We start from the raw sequence: 21,459 nt of genomic DNA, 5'->3' as shown, positions 1-21,459 counted from the left end.
TTCCTTTAAATGTATAATTTGAAGGATCCAGTTGAGATCCGAGATGAGCGAAGCAAAGAGGAGGAAGCTGTTCGACTTAAAGAAGCACGTCTGAAATCACTGATACATTTCTTTATTCAGCTGTTTCAGTGTTCAGAGCAGGAGGGCGTCACACCTGGTAATACATTATACATTTTATTTAGTTTGTTAGATGGTATGAATGTGACTTTGCAGTATGTGCACACACGTGTGCACCCATCAAAACCTCCCGACGTTACAGAGCCCAGTTTAACCTGAGTACAGCCTCTGCTCATAAGACTAAGATGTTTCTGGCTCTCTTCTTACTTCTGCTTGAGATGAACTGTTGTCGTGAGACATTTCATATTTCACCGATTTATTTATCCGATTTATGACAGAAAACAGATCACTGCAGGACCAGAAGAAAAGAGAACGTGCAGCACTCGGGTTTTACTAAATGCACATTTCAGGACGATGATCAGTGACTGAATCAAAGTAACATCAGGCTGATGATCACTCGTAAGAAGAGCAAGAGGTGGTGCTGGAACAGCTTCAGGACGTCTGTGCATGTTGGGTCTGTGCATTGTGTCAGCTGATCCGGTGTTATGATCATTACATGAACCTTCACTGCAAGGTTTGGTTGTCTCATCTCACAGCCTGTACAGATGCACAGGTTGTTCCTGCAGCAGATCTCGTCCATGCAGGGCACATGAAGTCTTTAATCCAAGGTACAAGGTCTCAGTCTGTGTCGACCATTGAAGTGACTGCATCTGCATGTTGGAAATACTTAAGTCCAGCTCCCCTAATGCACAGACTTGATGTGTGAGGCGTCTGTCAGTTTAAAGTCTTTCATTGTACTTTGTATTTTTCCTCTCGTTGTGAACACTGGAGTCTGAATCAGCCCTTCAGGGAGTTTCAGGACTTCCAGTCTTCCTCCGAGCATTCAATGACTGCTGGATCAGGAGGTTTACTTTGAGAGAAGAGCTGCTTCCTTTAGTTGTAGCAGTTTTATATTGTGTGTTCTTATTATTTGTGTTCCTCTCTGACTCATGCCGAAGGTCTAAGGACGTTCAAGAGGACACTTCAGTCAGTCAAAGCCTCCTCACATGCTGCTGTGGACGATGAAGAGAGACATGCAGAGAAAGCAAACGTTTCCAAAACGTCTCACGTCTCACAGCGTCAGAATCCAACGTCACAGAGCTTTTCTACATGTAAAGTAAATGTGTCATAATCAATATAAATATAGATCGCTCTTGAAACATAATCACATAATGAACATCATCAGCTTCTGTAGTAAGGTAAGACCAGTCCATGTCAGGTCTCAGGTCAGTGGACACAGGCAAATGCAATCAAAAGAAGTCTCTAGTCAATCAAGACAAGTCCAAGTCCATGTCGAGTCTTAACTCAGTGATGTCTAAACTAACAGTCAGTCATGCCTCAGGTCAATCAACACAAGTTCATGTCCATGTCAGGTCTCAAGTAGGTCCATAATAGGTCCAAGTCGAGTCTCATATAAAGCATCACAAGTCCATGTCAGGTCTCAAGTCAGTAAAGACATGTCAGAGTGAGTCCTCATGTGGTGTTAACAGCATGGATCACATATATATATATGTATATATGTGTTATAATAACAGATGAAGCTGTGAAGCTCTGTCAGTAACGGCAGACAAACACTCCGGAGTCAGACTTTACTTTATTAACAAAAACAACCCAGAACAGCATCACAGTAGGAAATAAATAGCTCTGCAGAAATGAACCTTTTTCTCACCTGACAATGAATCAAAGTTAAATCAAAGCGACTGAAGTCATGTCGTCAGAGAAGGAAGAGAAGCTCTGCACGAGTCTGACAGAGGAGAATCTGTGCTGCTTCAGCAGGCCAACATTTACAGTCTCAGTTTACCGCCGCACGTTCATCACGTGCACCGGCGTCTGACACGGCGTCACACACACGATGCAGCCTGAACAGAACACCTGTAAACTGATGACATTTAGCAGTGAGTGCTAAAAGGACGAGTAACTGAAGAATGGACAGGAAACCGGTGACGAGCGCGTCAGTAGTCATCAACACGAGCAGAAAACAAATAGTGACGTTTAGCAGGTTAAATGTTGGTTATATTTTAGTTTAGCGCGTTAGCATGCTAATATCTGCTAATTAGCCCTAAACAAGGTACAGCTGAGGCTGATGGGAATGTTGTTAGTGTTGTAGGTGTTTGAACAGAAACCAAAGTACTGGACAAAATTACATTTTGCTCCTGACAAGAATCAGACAGCTCTTAGATCCATGCACAGGGATCTCTACGGTCTGCAACACTTTATTTTTCATGTCTTATTTTCTGACACGTCACAGGAGGAAGCTGCTGCAGGAACATGCACAAAACTAACACGACATCTTGTTGTCTCCTGATTCAAATCAGCTGCTCCAGATAAAGTTAATCAAATACCAGAATGTGCGGCTCCTTGTTTTAGTTGAATCTTCTTCACTAGTGTCGATATTGCAGTTTTAAATAATAATAAAATGGATGACGGCTTAATTCCATTTCACTGCTTCAGTTTCAGGGTCCAGGCAAACTGTCACGACTCACTGGGACTCTGAAAGATACCAGAACCACAGCTCGGCTGTCAGCTTGGCGTCTTTTGGTCTTTGGTCAGATTAGTTATTTGAAACATGCTTCCTCTTTCACGTCTTATTTTAGGAGCTGAAAAGATTCAACAGAAGAAAAACACCTCTCATTGTTTGACCCCTGTACAGCCTTGGGACAGTTTGAGTCACACGTACAAACCTCACACACGTCACATGAGTTCTAGTTTCAACAGATTTAAAGAAGGGCGCACTGCTTCACAAACCAGGTGCTTTGTCATCATTTCCTCGGCCGGGTGTAACTTTTGTTTTGAGCTGATCTCTTGTGAAAAGGAACGACTGGCCGCAGCATGTTTGAGGGATCGAATCTGTTTTCTTTAAAACGTTGCTGATGAAATGAGGGACGTCACAGTTTAAGGGAAGCCGGACTCTTCAGATGAACCATCACAGTAGAAATGTACAATTATTGCGATGAACAAAGTGCTACTTCACTCACAGTAGAACCACCTGCGGATAAATTAGACAAACACACACCATGATCCCCGCTCTTCATCAGACGCACAAATCACACAACGTCCAGAGCAAACATCGTCTGTACAGTTTTATATCTGTGTGTGTTTGAAACACAACACAGACGTCCTTCTCTTCCTCTCCTCCTTCAGGTGGGTCAGTGGGCTTTAGTGGCCAGTGTGATGTGAGTCGGGGGGGCTGTGGGGACGGGTGCCGGTATGTGCGTGGCTGTCTGGAAGAAGTACATCTGAAAGTAAAGAGAGAAACAGTGAACCCTCCTGTCGGGGTGAGACCTGTGAAGCTGACGTGGTTCTCCGTCCTCGTCGCTCTGACTGACCTTACAGCCCACAGCGAGCAGCGTGTGCAGGACCACGATGGTGCCGACTGTAGCCACGGCCATCACCTTGGTGTCGTCACGCACAACGGGCCAGAAGGTGAGGACCAGCACCGAGCCCGAGATCACCATGGCAACCATGATGAGCGTCCAGCGTAGCCACTCGAAAGGTAAGATCCACAAAACCTGCAGGTGCGACAGTGTGAGGCGATCTCAGAGCCAAACAGTTGGTTTAATGAATCAAACTGCTGCTCTGGAAGAAGACCGCTTCCAGACAGACTCTGCGTTTCTGTACGAAGAGCGAAAGCAGAAACGACCAAACGCACGACTCCTGTTTGATTTCAGCACGAAAAATCCTCCTGCTGGTTATGAACTCCTGACACGCCGACGCTCTGCTTTGTTGAGCCATGTTTCGCCTTGTGTGTCTAATTATCACTGTGCAATGCCAACATTTCCTTTATGCACTAACGTGAACCCACCTGTCGTATCTGTTCATGTATTTATAGTCCGTTTAATCACTTCATGTCTGAGTTTATTTACTTGTTATCTCGTCCTCTCTGCGCGGCGCGCTAACATCTTTGCTGCTTGTTACATATTAAAGAGCAATTCTGAATTCTGAGTGAGGAGCCTCCTCTGATATAACCAGTCTGAGATAATATCAACAGACGCAGTTATTTCCCAGTTGTCATGGAATCGTAGATGATCAACTGACGGCTTTCTGAACATTTAGACGACTTCTTCGTTTCCTTCCATCTGCTGATGAGAGTCAGCAGATGGAAGGAGAAGAGCGAGAGAGAACTGGCAGAACGATTCACGATGACAGAGAGACAATCACAGTGAAGAGAAGATAGACGACATTTGAGAACCTGTCGTCTTTACAAAATGATATTTACATCCTTCAGTAAAACTCTCAGTAGTTAGTGTTGGACTCACCGAGGTGGGGATGTAGATGAAGAGCGAGTAGCCGTACACACACACAGTCTCTAGGAAGGAATAACCTCCGACCTGCCTCTCAGTCCCTTGCCTCCAGGTCAGGAAACCCCAAAGGCCGATGGGCACCAGCCAGGCGTACATGAAGATCACTATCGCAGCTATCGTCACTGTGAATAGCAAACAGGACGGCAGACTGAGCGTCACTCATTTAAACAAAGAGAGACTGACTCAGGTGTATCAGAGAGCGTGAGCAGGACCGACCTCTGTGGAACTGCGGCCTGTAGTGATACGCAGGGTTTCCCATCTGACTCAGGAAGGTGGACAAGTTCCCGCTGATCGCTACCGAGAAGACCAGGGTCACACAGATCCAGAACGGACCTACAAACACAGACACACACAAAGTTTTACATCCTGTTATTCTCTACAACATCTACCCTCTCTACCCGGCCAACCTGTGTGTACACCCTGTGGTATAATTAAACTTTATATAATACTTTATATCCTCCACACACACAACAGCTTTAAAATCAAATGACTTGTCTAAATAAAGCAGAGGAATGACCTCACCATACAGATCGGGGTTAGTCCTGAGGTGATGTTTGATAAAGTTTCTTCCAGGTAACGGCATCACTGAACCTTTCACTCTGTCCAGGACCTGCATCACATGATGGGATGTCAAACAAAAGAACTATGCAAAGCAGCACTAAAGGTCATGTGAGTAATATACAGTTAGATATGGATCGTACCTGCATTGTGTCCACGTTAAAGAAAGACTGATAGTACTCAAAGGTCCAGAATCCTCCGGTCGCTTTCTGTCCTCCTAGCAGCTGAAAAAACAGACATCCTTTAAACACCGGGACTCTGAACCTGTTTCACAGTGACACCAGAGAGTTTACTCACCTCCGAACTCTCCTCCTGACCCTCCTCATCCTCTGACAGGTCCAGTTTCACCTCCTCTCCTCCTCCACCTCCTGCTGCTGCTGTGGTGGTGTTGTTGGAGTTTGAGGCAGACATGCTGAGTGTGGAGGCTCCGGGGTCTGCAGACAGGAGCTCTGCTGCTTCCTCAAACTCTGCAGACAAACACCAAGAAGCACAGACCGTGAGTGATAGTAGTGATGCTCACACAGGCTGAGGGTGTACTTATAGAGACACAGGTCTACACAGATCATGTGTCTGTTGACACAGTGCTGGTTATCAAATAGCTCTTTTAATGCTCTGTTTACCGATCGAGCTCTGAGAACAAGCAGAGGAGTCTGCCTCGAGTCATTCAGGAGGATGAAGCAATTATTCTTAAACTTAAGTGGCAAGTTCAGAAAATGTGGATTAGTTAGCGCACACAACAAATCCATTAATTGCATCGGTTGTGCGGTCAGTCTGAAATGCAGGAGAGTTTACAAATACAAATAAAATGTAATAACAGTTGTTTAAGGAGGGATGGAGGACTGAAACACTGCTGAGAGGAAACAATGAGCGCTGCAGCAGCACGCTCATTCATTTATATGACACAGTTCTTACCTTGGAACTGTAGATCGTTCGGACTGGCCATGACTGCAGTGAACAAACAGAAACCTCATGCACGACCTAAGAGAGAGTGAACACTGATGAGACATGCTCACACTCTGCAGCTCCCTGCAGGCTGGGCAGGGTCCACAAGTCAACTGATACACTGTCAGCTCTGTACAGATAACATATGTTAATTCATAGAGCAGCAGGCTGGCCGTTCAGGTAGCCCCTGTGTGTTTACAGTTTAATGTACAGTAATCAGTGTCAGTCTTAAAAGTCAACGACACATCATTTCCGTTTACCTTTGAGACGTGAAAGAAAGACGTGAAAGCCTACCTGTCCGCAGCAGGATGTCCCTGATGTAATGATGGCGTGACAGTTGCCACGAAGCGGTGACAGCTAATATTAGCTAATTGCTAGGCTAAATGAGCACTAGCACTCTTGTTAAACATTACTTAAAGTAGTAAAGGCATTCAACTAAAAAATATAGCGCCACAGCCTTTATAGGATTAATAAAATAACACAAATTTATAATACCTTTACACTGCTAACGTCTGTCTTTCATAGATCGCGAAACTGCTGTCAGGCAGTCCAGTTGGCATAACTTCCGGTACACGTCACCACGTAAACAAAGCTGTCACGTGACCCACGTTCTTTCTCTTGGATATAATTTGTTGATTTAAATTTATTTACGGTGTAAAGCATCGTCATTCGACATTTTCAATGTATTTTTACTTATTTAGAATATTTACATTATATGTCCCTTAATTGTTTTTGTTTTTTTACAATTATTGTATTTGTTAAACATATTTATATACTATATACTGTACGTCGTATATTTGTGTTTGCCTGATGTAATATGTACATATTCTTTGTTGTATACATTTTTCTAAAATAACTTCTAAATTAAAACACAATACATATTAACATTGACGTTCGAGTGACAGCAACCGGAACCTTTGCTAGGTTCCTGTCGGAAGATTATAACCGATCCACCTTACCGGCGCCATTTTGGCTCCATGTGAGATGTGTGTTTGACAGGCAGGATGTTAGTTCTGGTTGAAGGTGACCGTAGTTGTGAATAAAATCTGTTATAATGGCTTCGTTTCGTGTAATGCGGAGGATGTTCTGTGCGGCGGCAGAAACAGCAGCAGCTCCGGTCCCAGGCAGCAGATGGGAGAGGCTGAAAAACAGCAAGGCGGGTGAGTAACGAGAGTCATGCATGTCAATTAGACAAGGTGGTGATACAGGGAAACCATCACTTACTTATATTATCTAGTATTATGGTAACTGTGGAAGGGAGACAGGATAAGAGAGATTTTGACACCTATCTATAACTTGTTTTTGTCTCTGACGGACTCAGATTGTTCCTCCACTTGTCTGAAAACACTACAGAAAGGATCCATACAGAGATAGACCTTTATGTGTAAAAGAAAGATGCTTTTTAAACCAGAAACAGAAACGTTACATCTCTCTGTTCCAAGCCACCAGACTTCATTGACAAAATCATCAATTTAACCTTGTATGAAAAGGGAATTGCTGCTCTACCGCTGCATTAATCAGTTGGTTCGGTAGTGTTAATATGTGTTACATAGATAACGTGTCGGTTCTCACCTGACTATTTAAGACACCAAAGTCACAAAATAACACAACAAATTAAACCAGTCAAGCCAGCAGAACACAAACCACTCGAGTGTTGGGGGATGTATGAATTTTGTTTTTGTCAATGGAGTCTGGTGTCTTTGAAGAAGGCAGTGAAACAGCTGCCTGTGATTTAAACAGAACAATGCCTCACATGAAGGGATCCTTTCTGTAACGTTGTCAGACAATCTGAGCCTGAAAGAGGCACAAATACAAACTATTAGCTGACGTACTTTGATCGGGTCATTTGCCCCAAAGGATTACATTGCAGCCGTTACGGCCTGTTGAACTGCTGCCGGCTGAAGCAATCTACTGGTGTAATTCCAAAACGTATTGTAGCTTTCAGCCATTTAGATCCTGAAATATACAAAAACAGCGCCCAGGTTTCAAAACACAGGACTACCATAGATGGTGTAAATCAATAGTTTGAAACTAGTGATTTACTAACTCAGGCAGGAAGAACCCCAGACAGGACTAAGTGTCCTTCCTTTCTGTCCGTAGGTGTGTGGTGTCGCGGCCTGGTGTCTGACTACAAAGAGGCGTGTCGGGAGATTGTTGTTGGTGCGTGGGAGCGGCCGATCAAAGCCTCCATGTATGGGACCCTGCTGGGCGGGGCTTTGACCTGCTTCTACACTAAACCTGACCAGTCGTCCTTCGAGGCCGTCCTGCTAGATCGCTCAAACCAGCTGGGCCTCCTGTCGCCATGGATCCGCAACGGCACCTCCGACGGCCACGTGCAGAGTCTGGTGAAGCTCCGGAACGAGGGTCGGCTCCGCCACATCAGCCTGGGTCTGCTCTCTCTGGTTTATCAGGCAGATTACGACCCGGACAGCGTGCTGTACGAGGCCCAGTGCTCCAACCTGTCCGTGCCCTGGAGGGAGCTGCCTCAGCGGATTCTGGATGTGGGCTTTGTTGGGTACTGGTGGGTTCTTGACTCAAAGATGAAGGACTATGATGTGAACCAGGAAGAGTTCAAGCACCTGCCAGCACACATGCAGCTCACATCGCCCCCGACTGTTCAGGAGGTGGAGAGGAGCGAGAGGTTGCATAAAGAGTCGTGGTTACCGCCGAAGGTGGAGGAGGAGGAGACAGAAACTAAAGTGGTGGACAGAGAGGAGGAGAGCGTCAGCGAGGAGAGCCAAGCAGAGGAGGAACAGACTGCAGCCTGAGTTTCAGACATTCTGGCTTTAACTAATAAAAAACCTTCAAAAAGATTCTTTTTATTTATTGTAACATGCTTTTTCTTTCACACAAAGTATTGCAAATCATTTTACTACGGACCATGTGTTAATAAATCTGTCAGTTATCTCAAGAAGTCTCATTTCCGTCTCGATTTGTCTCCAATATTCAGCCTTTATTTTGAAATATTTTGCTGCATAAGTAAGATGTTTGTGGGAGGCAGAGTTTTCCAACATGTATGTGCTGCATTGCGCTCTGCTTCCTGCTGGTCTAAGAAGTGACTTTGATCTGATGTTTTTCTCATCGTTCTAACTGAACTCTGTTTGTAGCTGCAGTAACAGTAAATCAACACGTCACACTCGGTGTGTTCACACCTGCACCAGCAGCTTGGATTCATCCCCGGTCAGTGAAAGTGATTATCTCATCGCTCCACAGATATCCTCCGAGGGACTTTGACCTCTTGGACATTAAACTATAATGAGGTCAAAGGAGACTGATGATGTCACCAATCTGTCTCACTTTCAGAGGCTATCAGGTGTCACCTGGAGGATGGCAGAGGTCAAAGACCGGCCTGTGACTTCTGTACAATCTGTCCTAGTAGTGTTGCAGGATTGAGCCACCAGAGGGCGCTCCAGTGCAGAATAACTGAGGAGCCCAACTGGAGCACAGTTTAATATAGTGTTGCTTAATGACCACAGTTCAACATCCCATAAAACGCTGCTTGTTTGAATGTGAGCGAGTCCAGGAGTTTAAAATGTGACCATGGAGCTGCCGTCACTCAAACGTCTGTGTGAAGTCATTTAGACGTCTCCATGCTTTGTCTCCTCCCAGCTGGAGTGATGAGCGACCGCTCCAGAAAGCAGGAAGACGGATCGTGTGTCCTGCTCCAGCCTCTCTTCCTGTGTGCTTCAGGATTGATCTTAAGCCCCGACAGACGTCCTGTGCCTTTACACCTCCTCCAGGTCCCTCAGAGTGTCTGACATGGCCCTCGCTGTCGTCCCTCGCTCCAGACTCGACCTCCGAGGTGACCGTGCTCTCAGTCACAGCCCAAAGACTTTTTAACAGCCTGTCCTCTCTGATCAGATCTGCCCTCTTCGCCCTCTTCTTCAGCTCGACACATACTTTCATACGTCTGAACATCACGTTTATTGGCTCACAGAGGCGATTGTGCCTCCCTGCAGCCAGTGATGTGTATAACCTTTCACACCGGTTCAATAAGAGCACGGTTCATCAGTGTAAGCTGGTCAATATTCCCATTTTCCGGCCCAAGAGCCACCAAAGGATTCTGCCTCAGGTGGATTCCCCAGGCTGTCCACATGAGCTGTGGCTCCTTTACAGCTCAGAACATGCAGACGAAGAAAAAGTCTACAGCCATGCTAACATGCTAACATTAGCAAGGTCGTATGCTGATGCTTACCTGGCCTCATTTAAAGCACTTCTCACATTCGCTCTTCTCGTATGAACTGTGACCTACATTTTATGAAGCGAACCTTCGCCGTCACGCCAAGTTTAAAGCTACGAGAGAACTCGCGCCTCACTGCGACTGAACTTCCTGTTTTCTAACGATCTCACCTGAAACACACAAACTGGGATTGTTCTTTTTCACTTTGTCACAGCTTGTTGAAGCGTTCACACTTACTTACAAAATCCACCTGTGAGAAAAAGCACGAGCTTCAGGAGGAGCGTAGCAGGTGTCAGTCTGTGGGGAGAGGTCGACCTCCGTACACATCATGAGGTTGGGTCATTTGAGCATTAACGTTCTGAAACAACTTTCTGTGTTGAATCTGTGAGTGACACTGCAGAGGAAGCTGGATGGATGTCGCTGCTGCTTCATCTCTGCTGCATCCTTCCAAGCTTCCCCTGCATTCATCTCCCTCCATCTTTGCCTCCTGACCTCTATCGACCCCTCGCTCCCATCCATCCTGCCCCCTCCTCCACTCAGACAGCGAGTCTGTCGGCCGGAGGGGTCAGCGAGGGCGGTCACTGTCAGGTGGTGTTTGAAAAACACGCAGCTTTTTTTCTTCTTCAGTGCAAAGACAAGATTGGAGAGGCGAGGGACGTCACCTGATCGTCCTCAGACAATAATGTGCAACGTTTCCACTTGAGCAGAAGCTGGTTTGTAACCTTTGTGTTAATCATGAAAGGTATCAGAACTTCCTTCAACCTAACGGTGTGGAACCTCCTCGCCGTGCTGACTCCCTGTGAGCTCTGGAGGCTTGAACAGAGACACACACGGCACCTTTCATGTTCCTCTCGGTGCTCCGTCTGTCAGGCCTCCCTGCCACATTAACACATGATGTGATGCTGTGCTGCACATTGCAACCCCGTGCATTCATTATCTGTCAGCTGGGATCAGCCGAGCTGTTAGGTGAGTTCATGAAGGATGCTGACGCTGTCGTTCAACGCTTCCTTCACCTCGACTACGCCCGCTCACCCTGAGAGGAGCAGAGAGGAGGTGATGGAGGAGGCGATGGAGGAGGCGATGGAGGAGGCAGGGGGAAGAAAGAAACCAACAGAAAAACGGAGGGGGTGGGGAAGTCTGTCTGGCCACCATGTTGACCTCATTGACCACAGCAGGACCAGGCTCGTATGCACACACACACACACACACACACACACACACACACACACACACACACACTGAGCGACCTAATCAATATGTAACTAAGGAAGGAGGGAGGATGATGGAGGGAGTGGGGGAGAAGGTGTAGAAGATGGAGGAGGGTGAAGGAACGGTGGATATGAAGTAGAGAGAGCTGTGTGTGATGTTTGCACATATTCATATGATGTGGAGCAACATTTCACATGTGATAAAGTCACATGATGTGTAAGATGCATAAAAACATGGTTTGCACATTCTCTGAAACACACCTGTTTCTCACATGTAACGACACCTCCACAGACATCAGAGATCATTCTTGAATCTTAAATATATCAGGATGATAATCAGACCGTGACGTCACCGCTAGTTTGGAGGCTGTTTCGAACCTTGAGTTTTGCACTTCTGTTGGCGCCATCTTTATTCAGACGAGAGGCTGGACACACCTGCAGCACATGACACGCTTGTGAGTTTTAGGTGTTTCAATGAAGTCACCTGATTCACTTGACGTGTGTGAACGTCTGAGCAAGAACACATAGAGTCGTGTGTTCGATGTTTGTGTGTTCGATCGCTTAAACGAGCATCAAACAAGACGTGAAACTGAAACTTTCGTTGGGTTTCTGGAAAGGTCCCCGATCAGCTGTTTCTCATGCTATCAAAGCGTTTTGCACAGCTCCTCTGCGTCTGACACAAAGCACAACAGACTTCAGGCTTTAGCTGAGTCCCAGTTCAGCAGCTGCATCCTTCAAAGAACGTGTCTCAAGCTCAACTGTGTCACAGCGGCACGTCGGAGGCTGTCCCATTTCGGATGCGGCTGACAAATGCGTCCTCCTTTTCCCGAGCCACGAAGGATCCATCGGATGCATCCTCCGCGGTCCAACGTATCCCGAGATTCAAACAAGATGTCGGACTCTTAAACGGCCGAGGAACACACTTTCAGTGTGTTTCAACTCAGTCGAATAGAAGTGATACAAGTGTCAAAAACACCGAAGGGGTCTGAAAACTTCAAATTATCTTTAGAATTATATGTATGTGATGTTAGTTAGGTTAGCTTGTTAGCCAGCTAGCTACCTGTTGCTAGGCGACAGGAGCAGCGTTTGGTGACACAAGGGTGAGGGGGCGGGGACAGCCCCGTAGACCAGACGGTCTCATGTCAGTTCGGTCTTAGCGTCTTCGTAGACCGCGTCCTTCAAAGGATGCGGACCCTGAATTGGGACACGGCTGCTGATCCTGTGACGGCAGGTGTGTGTGTGGTGACAAATGATTGGTATCATGACTGACGTCAGCCTCGGTGCTCGGCCTGAGAACTTGAGAGCTTCTTTCTTGTCTGTGAAGTTTAAACAAACGCTAATTAGACCGTCACCGTCTTCGTTTTCACTGCTTTCTTTCCGCTTGATGGCACAAGCAGACATCAGGTTGTGTCAGAGTAAGCTCCAGTAGATCCTGGAGGTCATGTAGCGTCTTCGGCACCGGCTCAAACGTCTCCCATGTTTTCAGACGCTTGCGTTTTGTAGATATTCACATCTTCTTACACGAAGCAAATATGGAAGCAAAGGTTAAAAACAGCTCGTCATGTGGAGCAGACACACGTGTGATTTTCAGTGATAACATCCCAACATACATACACCTGAACTTTATTTTGTTATGGGATTAACTTTCAAAATAAAAGCACCGATGAAACATTTGTCGTGTGAGGAATTTACGTGAAAGAAAGAGATGTAACTCCGACACAGCTCACGTGACGTCAGACGCCTCACATGTGATGAGTTAGATAAACTCACATGAAGCAAATGTGCTACATGAACTTTATCAGACGCTGACGATGTGATCATGAATACAAACAACTGCACGTGTAACTTCACATTTGGTACATGTTGTTCTGAGATGTTCCACGGGTTAAACAATCCTTTGTCACAGCTGTGAATATAAATGTGTTCATGAGACAGGAGACGATCTGAACCTCGTCAGTGTGAGGACACGCTGCTTCAGACAAAGGAGCCGGAGTGTTGAGAGACACACTGAGTGTTTGTGAAACAGCGTGTACCGAGGAGATGATAATAAACACAAACAGACAGGATGTGCAGCTGCAGCAAAGGGTTAACTGTCTGGGTCTGTGTGTGTGTGTGTGTGTGCGTGTGTGTGTGTGTGTGTTGGGGGTGTCAGTAAGTGCAGCTCTATAATGTCACTCAGTCTTGGAGTGTGAACATGTTTGAAGGCAGCAGCGAGGGAGGAGGAGGAGGAGGAGGAGATAGCGAAGGAGGGCAAAGCAGGAGAGGAGTGGAGGAGGGGTGTCTGGTAGACAGAGGGGGGGGGGACAAGCCGAGTGTGCACAATATTCATTCAAACTGACAGAGGCTGTGTGTGTCCTGGTTTGCACTTCCCACTGCTCCTCGCTCTCTCTCTCTCGACCTCGCCTCCCCCCTCCGCCTCCCCCTCCTCTCTCTCTCTCTCTCTCTCTCTCTCTCCTCGTCTCCCTTCTCTCTCTCTCTTGCCAGACAGTCTGCAGTTTCCAGCAGCAGGAAGAAGACACCGGAGAGCCACGGGAGAGGAAGAAAGAAAGGGAAAGAGAGTGATAAACGACAGACGTAAGGAGGAGGAGGAGAAACAAGGAGGAAGTGAGGGAGAGGTAAGGAGTAACAGAGGAGATGAAAGAGAGAGCGGCTTTTCAAAGGGAGGGGTAAAGATAGAGACAGAGGAATGCAGAGAAAGAGGGACAGAGACACTACTAATCCTGCAGGAGAGGATGCTGGGTAAGTCCGTTGATTTCCTACATTTCTGCAGGTCTGTTGTTGTGCATGCAGCCTCTCTGATCCCAGATCAGCCCGCACATCTACTTTCCATTGTCACTCTGTGGGAGAGGCTGCTGGCTGGCAGACATGAATGCGATGTGACAGTGTGTCAGCGGATGTTTGCCCACACTGATGTGCATGCATGATGCAACGGCGGGGAGGAACGCCCAGGGAGGAGGCAGGGGGAGAGAGAGGAGACAGGGGGAGAGAGGAGACGCATGGACAGGATGTAGTAAAGGACAAGGAGGCTGCATGCTAACGTAGCAGAGCGCACTCACACAATGAGGAGCTCATTCATGACTCCTCATGTGATCGGACGTGTGAGTGTGCAGGATTCATTTCTTTTTGCACCATGTGAGTGTGTATGCTGCTGTAGATATGCACGATGCATGTGTGTGTGTGTGTGCGTGTGTGCGTGTGTGTGTGTGTGTGTGTGTGTGTGTGTGTGTGTGTGTGTGTGTGTGTGTGTGTGTGTGTGTGTGTGTGTGTGTGTGCGTGTGTGTGTGTGTGTGTGTTTTGGCTGTCCCAGTGGAAGAGAATGACAATTAGATTAAAGTATTGATCCAGTCTGGCCCAGGTAGCGGGATGCAGACTTGGTCACACACCCAGTAGCCAGGAGGAGGGGGAGGAGGGGGGTCATCAGCATTCTCATTAACTCTGACATCACACACACACACGCACACACACACACACACACACATAAATATCTCCAACCATTATTATGTCATTGATAACACATTCTGATCATTCAGAACTCCCTTTAAAAAACTAACTTTTAAAAGACTCACTTCTGCACACGCTCACAAAAGCATCAACACACACACACACACACACACACACACATGTTGGCAAACTCTTCTCAGGTGAAACACACTGAACCTTACTAACACACACACACACACACACACACACACACACACACACACACACAGTAATATGTGAATCAGTGAGTTGTCTTACTGATAAAGAAGTTCGACCTCTAATTCAGAACTCCCTTTAAGAAATGTAACTTTTAAACACATCGACTACACACACTCACAAAAACACACACCGGCGAACTCAACTCAGGTCACATCGAACACACTCTCACTAACACACACACACACACACACACACACACACACACACACAGACTAGCAGTAATGGTGGTGCCTCCCTTGAACCCATTCACCGGGGGGTCATGGGTTCAAGTCCCAGGTGGGGGAGGGGGAGAAAGCCAGTGGGATAGTGAGTGAAGGAGGGAGGAAGGGAGGAAGGGAGGTCCACTCACTCACTCACCCACCAACCCTTAACTGCCCCCCCCCCCCCCCCCCCTATTGACCTCACAGTCTGCCTCTTCAGTCGTTCACACGCAAACACGCACACGCAGGAAGTGGTGCAAACAAAATGCAACCTTGATGTTACACACAACATGTGTGTTTGTGTGATGTGTGGCATGCTTTACTCTGTGTGGTGTGTGTGTGTGTGTGTGTGTGTGTGTGTGTGTGTGTGTGTGCGCGCGCACAGAGGTCAGCTGTGTTAAATGTTTATTTTGGCTGCTGTGAGCTGTTAGCGTTCAGACATCACTGTGTGTGTGGCCCGTTAGCATCTCTGTGTTTTATATATTGTATAGACATTATTACTGAAAGGAGACCAGACACACAGCACAAACATCAATCACAATTAATAGTAAACAATGATGGTGTCTTTAATAAACTGTAGAGACGAACTTCATGAGTCACAGGTGTTCTTAACTCATCTCAGGACAACACAGAAGCAAAGTGACTCACTCTATAATTTACATAATACAAAGAACGCGCTGTCGTCCTCAGTGTTTTAGAATCTGCAAACTTTAAGTGGCAAAGTTCAGATTCCTGCTCTCAGCTGTGCAGCCGTCGGTTTACAGACGATGTTGGGCCATAACTGTTCTTTGTTTGGACACGTGTTCTGGAAACGTGTAAACTGCAAGAAAAATCAGCTTCCTGAGAAACGACACGAAGCTCAAAGAGAAAACATGTCATGGACAGTATCTTCTGACGTAATAACTTCATTAATAAACAACGCTCGGTTGTATTTCTGAGTATGAGTTATCATCACCATGTGATGCAGGGTATTTATATGTGCAGCCACAGTCCTGAATGCAAACAGACAGCCGAACGGCCGTGTGGGGCGAATGTGTCAGATTTTATCCCGACAGCAGAAGCAGCCGGGGCTATTTTTAGCTTTCCTTGCCTGCCCTTAAGCAAGGCACCGAACAACCTGCCTGCACAATCAGAGCGAGCTGTTGTTACCCCGACTCCTAACAGGAAGTGAGTGTTCAGCAGTTCAGATACCTGGAGTCTTATTCAGGCAGCTGAAGGGAGACACAGTCCATAAAGACACATCAGGTGTTCCCAGGAATCTGAAAGTACATTATGTCTAAAGTTTGTAGTACAAGGCAGCAGGAACAGCGCCCACTAGAGGTGAGGACATCACAGGACGCACTTCCACTGACGGAAAGAGAGAAAAGAGAGAAAGCAGCTCTGCTTGTGTTTCTGCAGCATCTTCTAACATGCAGATCATTTATATTTATAACCTCATGATCATTCAGATGTTTGATTTCTTTCTGATATCTTTACATTTCATTTTATTTATTTAGTTTTTATGGTGACACGGAGGATTATTAGACGGCTCAAAGGTGAATTTATGTTATTTATTACTTTAAAAATACCACTGCAGACCTGTGCATGCACACACACACACACACACAGACTCAAACACACGCGCACACACACACACACACACAGACTCAAACACACACGCGCACACACACACACACACACGCACACACGCACACACACTTGGATCCTTTCACAAGCGTCCGTTTGCATGACTAGAGATTTTAAAAAACACAGTTTGAACACGACGTCGAGCAAACACGCATATTTGCCACTGCACGAGCATGAAAACACACACACACACACACACACACACACAGCCTCTCTTTCATAGGAAACAAGAGCCGCTGACCTTTGACCTACCATTCAGCCTGTCTGGAAAATACCAAGCCTGGAATCGATCAACACTCCTCTCACCCAGACAGACCCCTCCCCCCCACCGTCCTATTCTCTCCACTCACCCTTGACTCCCCTTCCTCCTTCCCACCGCTCACCCCTCCTCCTCCTCCTCCTCCTCCTCCTCCTCTCCCTCCTTCATCATCACACAATCAACCGGCAGCAGCGACGCTCCCAGCATTAAGCAGCGTTTCAGTTGTGACCACACACACTCATCGGGGCGTCTGCCTCACACACAGGTCGGAGGTTTAGATTAAACGCAGCAGTTTAACTGACACACAATGCCAGAGGATAAACCTGCTTTGTGTCGCTTGTTTCATGTTCATGCTTTTTATTCTAAAAGCAGGAATGATGCGAGATGTTCGACGTACACGGTAACAAACACAGCTGATATTTCTGACCCTGTTCCAGCAGGATGAAACTTTGAGTGTGTGTGAATGAACCATTGCAAAGAGCATGACATGTCCTTATGTCTGCATGCATGATTGTTACATCTGAGCACATTAATACACACAATGTACAATGTCATACAGGTCAAGGTTCACTAGCAACACTTACTTTTGCCTTTGCACGTGTTTAACAACAGAAGTCATTTCTCTGTCTGTGTTTCAGCTGCAGCTGCACGAGGAGCTCTGTGCTGTTGTGACTTCAGCTGTTACCTGCAGGTGAGTCCCTCTGACCCCAACCATGTGATGGAGCGGGGACCAAAAGGTGATACAGTCATCAACGCTTTCAGTTTGTTTTCCCAGGTGTGATAAACAGATCAACAGTCCAGTTAGAAAAGTTAGTCAGGAATTAGATTAGGAAAAAAAACATGGCCGCCTCTTCACATATCCTTTTCTGTGATTTACTATTTAAACATGTGAAGTCAAATTTACCAAGTGATCTCAAAAATTAAACATGTGATATTAAATATTAAATGTGAATCAACATCGTAAAAAACATTTGTCCAAAAGACACACGTGCTTTCAGTTCACATGTGAGATAATGGCGTGTTTACAGTTCATTGCGACATTAAACGGACGACATGTTTTAATGGTTAAAATGTTTTTTACAGTCCTAATGTCACGAACATAAACAGGCTCTGCTCCATGAACACGTAAAGATGCACCAGTCGTAGCTTCAGCGAGTTTGTCCACTTCCTCACTGGATGTGTGCGTGCACCTGCAGAGCTGCTGTCTCTTCCTGTTTGCGTCCTCCTGTGTCAGCCCTGTCATGGCTGTCCGCTCCTCGTAGCGCTGGAGGACAGGCTGTTTGTTCGCTCGCTGTCACACCGAGTTTTTCAAATGTTCGGGAACATTCAACGCTGTCGGTGAGTTTGTGAGTCAGAGAAACCATCGAGTGTTGAGTGTACCCTTACACATGAGCTCACATCAGGAACACACACCGCCACGGGCTCATCCAGCATGCACTGCACATGCTCAGCACATTGCATTTATATATGTCCTTTGATAGCAGCAGGTCAAAGCCTCGTGTTGTTGTGCTGCTGTGTGAGGGGAGACTAGAGCTAGATTCCATGAGTGGTAACAATGGTCAGGTATGGAAGTTTGTATTGAAGTCCTGATGATTGACAGGTGGTGTTCGTGTGTACACTGGATTTTATAAGCGACTGTAGCCAGCCTGACCTCAGCTGTCAGTTTGTGGAGTTCCATTTTAGAGCATTGCTAAAGCTAGATTCTGATTGACAGGTCACTGTGGTAGCGTCCTGTCAATCACAGGTAGCCCCGCCCTAACCCCTCCCCTCTTCCTGGTCTGTGTGACTCTCAATGGGAGCATCAGAGACTAAATGAACATCATGCTGTGTTGAAGAAGACTTGAAACTAGAGACTGAGACCATAAAGTCATCAGGAACATGTTTACTGAGGGAATACATCAGGAGAGGAGGAGGAGCATGTTCTCATAGACTTCTATAGGATCACACTTCTTTAAAACCAGTGGAGTCGCCCCCTGCTGGAGGAGTCCCGTACCTGTGCAGGTGTCCGGTTCACATTCATCGCTGTCGGTGGGTTTTTGAGTCTGTCAACTCGCTGATCGATGAATGAGAACCGTGCCCATGCATGACCTCATCTCACTGTGATCACCTGCACCTGACTGCACCTGTCAAACGATGTTAATGTTCATGATGTCACATGTTTTGTCAAAGAGATGGAGACTCAAATAAAGACTCTGGAGAACATGTTTAAATTGTCACGTAATTTGTGTCATGTTACAAAAATAAAACAAATTAAATCAAATAAAAAAATGTTTTATTTCGATTTAATTTACTTTTTAAAGCAGAAACATCTTCACAGAAATGTGTGACTTTCAGAGCAGCGCTCAGAGAACATGTGAAACAGAAATGTGACAAACGGAGAGTGGAGAGAAAAACAAGTAAAAGTGACAGAAAGAGCGAGACAGAAGTGATAGAAGGAGACAGAGGAGGAGCAGAGGGAGGAGGAGGAGGAGGAGAGGGAGGAGGAGGAGGAGGAGAGAGAGGGAGAGAGGGAGACGTTTGGTGGAGGGAAAAAAAAGAAAATCACATTAGAAGAACATGAAGCTACGAGATGACATGAGGCAACATGACTCCAAGTTGTGTGTGTGTGTGTGTGCGTGTGTGTGTGTGTGCGTGCGTGTGTGTGTGTGTGTGTGTGCGTGCGTGTGTGCGTGTGTGTGTGTGTTGCCTGCAGGCTCTGTAACAAGGTCACTGAGTTAGCTTCCTTTACACACAGCGTGCTTCAACAACAAAGGAGGAAGCACAGACCTGAGAAACAACCACAGGAGCAGCAGGAGGAACATTACGCCTGGTTAACTGGTGCTGATGCTGAAACGGGCTCAAAACATTAATTATTATAATATAATTATAATAACTTTATTTCTGTCGCACCTTTGAAACAAGATAAAAACAGAAAACTCAGAAGGCGACATGTAGATAATATGAAACCTAACGGTGGAGAGGCAGAAGGACGATGGAAGAGAAAGATAAATGTAGATAAAAATAGAAATGTAAATATAAACAGTCCAGCTGGTTATAAATAAAGATGAACACAGACGGAGATACAAACAAAAGGTTGAATCTGTTATATTTTCATTACTGCGATCTCACTTCACTGTTAGTTTGTTCTCATTACGTTTAATGTCGTTACCAGCTGTTAGGTTAAAGCGGACTCTACATCACAGGTAACAAATGACCTCAACAGCTGTGATTGGTTCGTTAGTAAACTAGCGGCGCTAGTTTGTAGCTAGCTGCTGCATAAAGCTAAAAAAACCCTGAATGGTTATAGAAAGTCTCAAAGTTATGATTACACTTATTGTACATATATATGTTTTAATATCATTTTTAGCTTGTTTTGCACCAGAACACAAACTTCCTGTGTGTGTGTGTGTGTGTGTGTGTGTGTGTGTAGAGGCCAATAAACCTGATTCAGTTGGGCATCAGACTGTGTGTATTTTCTGCATTGCAATCATTTCATATATATAAATGATATATATATATATATCATATCTGTTGTTCACGCTCACGAGCCCAAACACAACTGCTCAGTTTCAGCTTCCTCTGTGTGACGGACACGACGGCGCTCAACACCGTCAAACCCCCTGAAAGCAGACGTGTGTTTGGCTGATGTGTTGTGGAGCGATGCAGACACATTAGTGCTAAAGATTAGGCTCATCGTGTTGGTTACTACGGGAACTCTAATAATCTAGAGTTCGGTTTTAAGTAGTTGTTTACACCTTCAGCTTCAGTATAGACCTCAATGTGTCGACATCTGACCTGACATTTCATTGAAATGATTTTTAATACTGATATTAACTTTCAGTTCTCCGACACAACACCTTAAGTTACAGCTAATGATGCTAGTTACCTTAGCCTAGCTTACTAAATAATAGGCTTTTATATATTTGGATGCTCATGCAGACCATACGTTACCCCACACACGTCTGGTCAGTCTGAGTGATGTTTCCCACAGGTCGTGACGTTTCCTAACAACTGACAGAAATGTCCTGCACATGAAACTGAACCAGTTTTATACACAGACTCATAAATCTTTGACTGTGAAACGTTGAATATTTCAGAAGGACATTTAGAAGGACAACACAGCCGAGCGTTTGTAACGGTGCATCAGAGAGATACTCTGAGACACACGATAGCACATAATCGCTCGGGGTTGGGTTTAGGCCTGAGTCACTTCCTGTAGGAGGCAGATGGCTGTATAGATCTTGACCTTTGCCCTTCAGGAGCTCAGTAGCTTTGCAGAGTCTGATGTTTATCTGCAGGACATCTCTGGCCGCTGACATGTCTGGACAGGAAGTGACAGAAGACACAGCGAGGTGCTGTAAGATGGTGATGATGCTGCGAGCAGCAGAGAGACAGCGGGGAAAGAGAAGAA

The 21,459-nt window shown here is 46.0% G+C and overlaps 2 protein-coding genes across 2 annotated transcripts; one reads left to right on the top strand and one right to left on the bottom strand.

The window, feature by feature from the left end:
- Positions 1-1,677: 1,677 nt before the first annotated feature.
- yipf2 (Yip1 domain family, member 2) lies at positions 1,678-6,430 on the bottom strand. Its single transcript, XM_069674309.1, has 9 exons — positions 6,192-6,430; positions 5,868-5,933; positions 5,253-5,422; positions 5,099-5,179; positions 4,920-5,007; positions 4,614-4,730; positions 4,353-4,519; positions 3,423-3,605; positions 1,678-3,332 (listed from the first exon to the last, which is right to left on the bottom strand). The coding sequence occupies exons 2-9, from the start codon at positions 5,896-5,898 to the stop codon at positions 3,243-3,245; spliced, it is 927 nt and encodes a 308-aa protein (XP_069530410.1). The 5' UTR covers positions 5,899-5,933; positions 6,192-6,430; the 3' UTR covers positions 1,678-3,242.
- A 444-nt stretch (positions 6,431-6,874) lies between these two features.
- On the top strand, positions 6,875-8,792 carry timm29 (translocase of inner mitochondrial membrane 29). The gene is made up of 2 exons (XM_069674312.1): positions 6,875-7,057; positions 7,998-8,792. Exons 1-2 carry the CDS (start codon positions 6,952-6,954, stop codon positions 8,663-8,665), a joined length of 774 nt encoding a protein of 257 aa, XP_069530413.1. The 5' UTR covers positions 6,875-6,951; the 3' UTR covers positions 8,666-8,792.
- The last annotated feature ends 12,667 nt before the right edge of the window (positions 8,793-21,459 follow it).

Source organism: Semicossyphus pulcher, unplaced genomic scaffold (genome assembly GCF_022749685.1).
Source record: "Semicossyphus pulcher isolate SPU_LCO1_2020_fin unplaced genomic scaffold, fSemPul1.0.p SCAF_23, whole genome shotgun sequence".
In the NCBI taxonomy this organism is placed as follows: domain Eukaryota; kingdom Metazoa; phylum Chordata; class Actinopteri; order Labriformes; family Labridae; genus Semicossyphus; species Semicossyphus pulcher.
The sequence above is the reverse complement of the archived record's forward strand: the minus strand, read 5'-3'. Positions and strand labels throughout refer to the sequence as shown.

Coding starts and splice junctions, on each gene's coding strand:
- yipf2 (XM_069674309.1), bottom strand. CDS start 5,898: ATGGCCAGTCCGAACGATCTACAGTTCCAAG. Junction 5,008..5,098: donor TTAACGTGGACACAATGCAG/GTACGATCCATA, acceptor CATGTGATGCAG/GTCCTGGACAGAGTGAAAGG. Junction 4,520..4,613: donor CAGGCCGCAGTTCCACAGAG/GTCGGTCCTGCT, acceptor TGCTATTCACAG/TGACGATAGCTGCGATAGTG.
- timm29 (XM_069674312.1), top strand. CDS start 6,952: ATGGCTTCGTTTCGTGTAATGCGGAGGATGTTCTGTGCGGCGGCAGAA. Junction 7,058..7,997: donor GCTGAAAAACAGCAAGGCGG/GTGAGTAACGAG, acceptor TTCTGTCCGTAG/GTGTGTGGTGTCGCGGCCTG.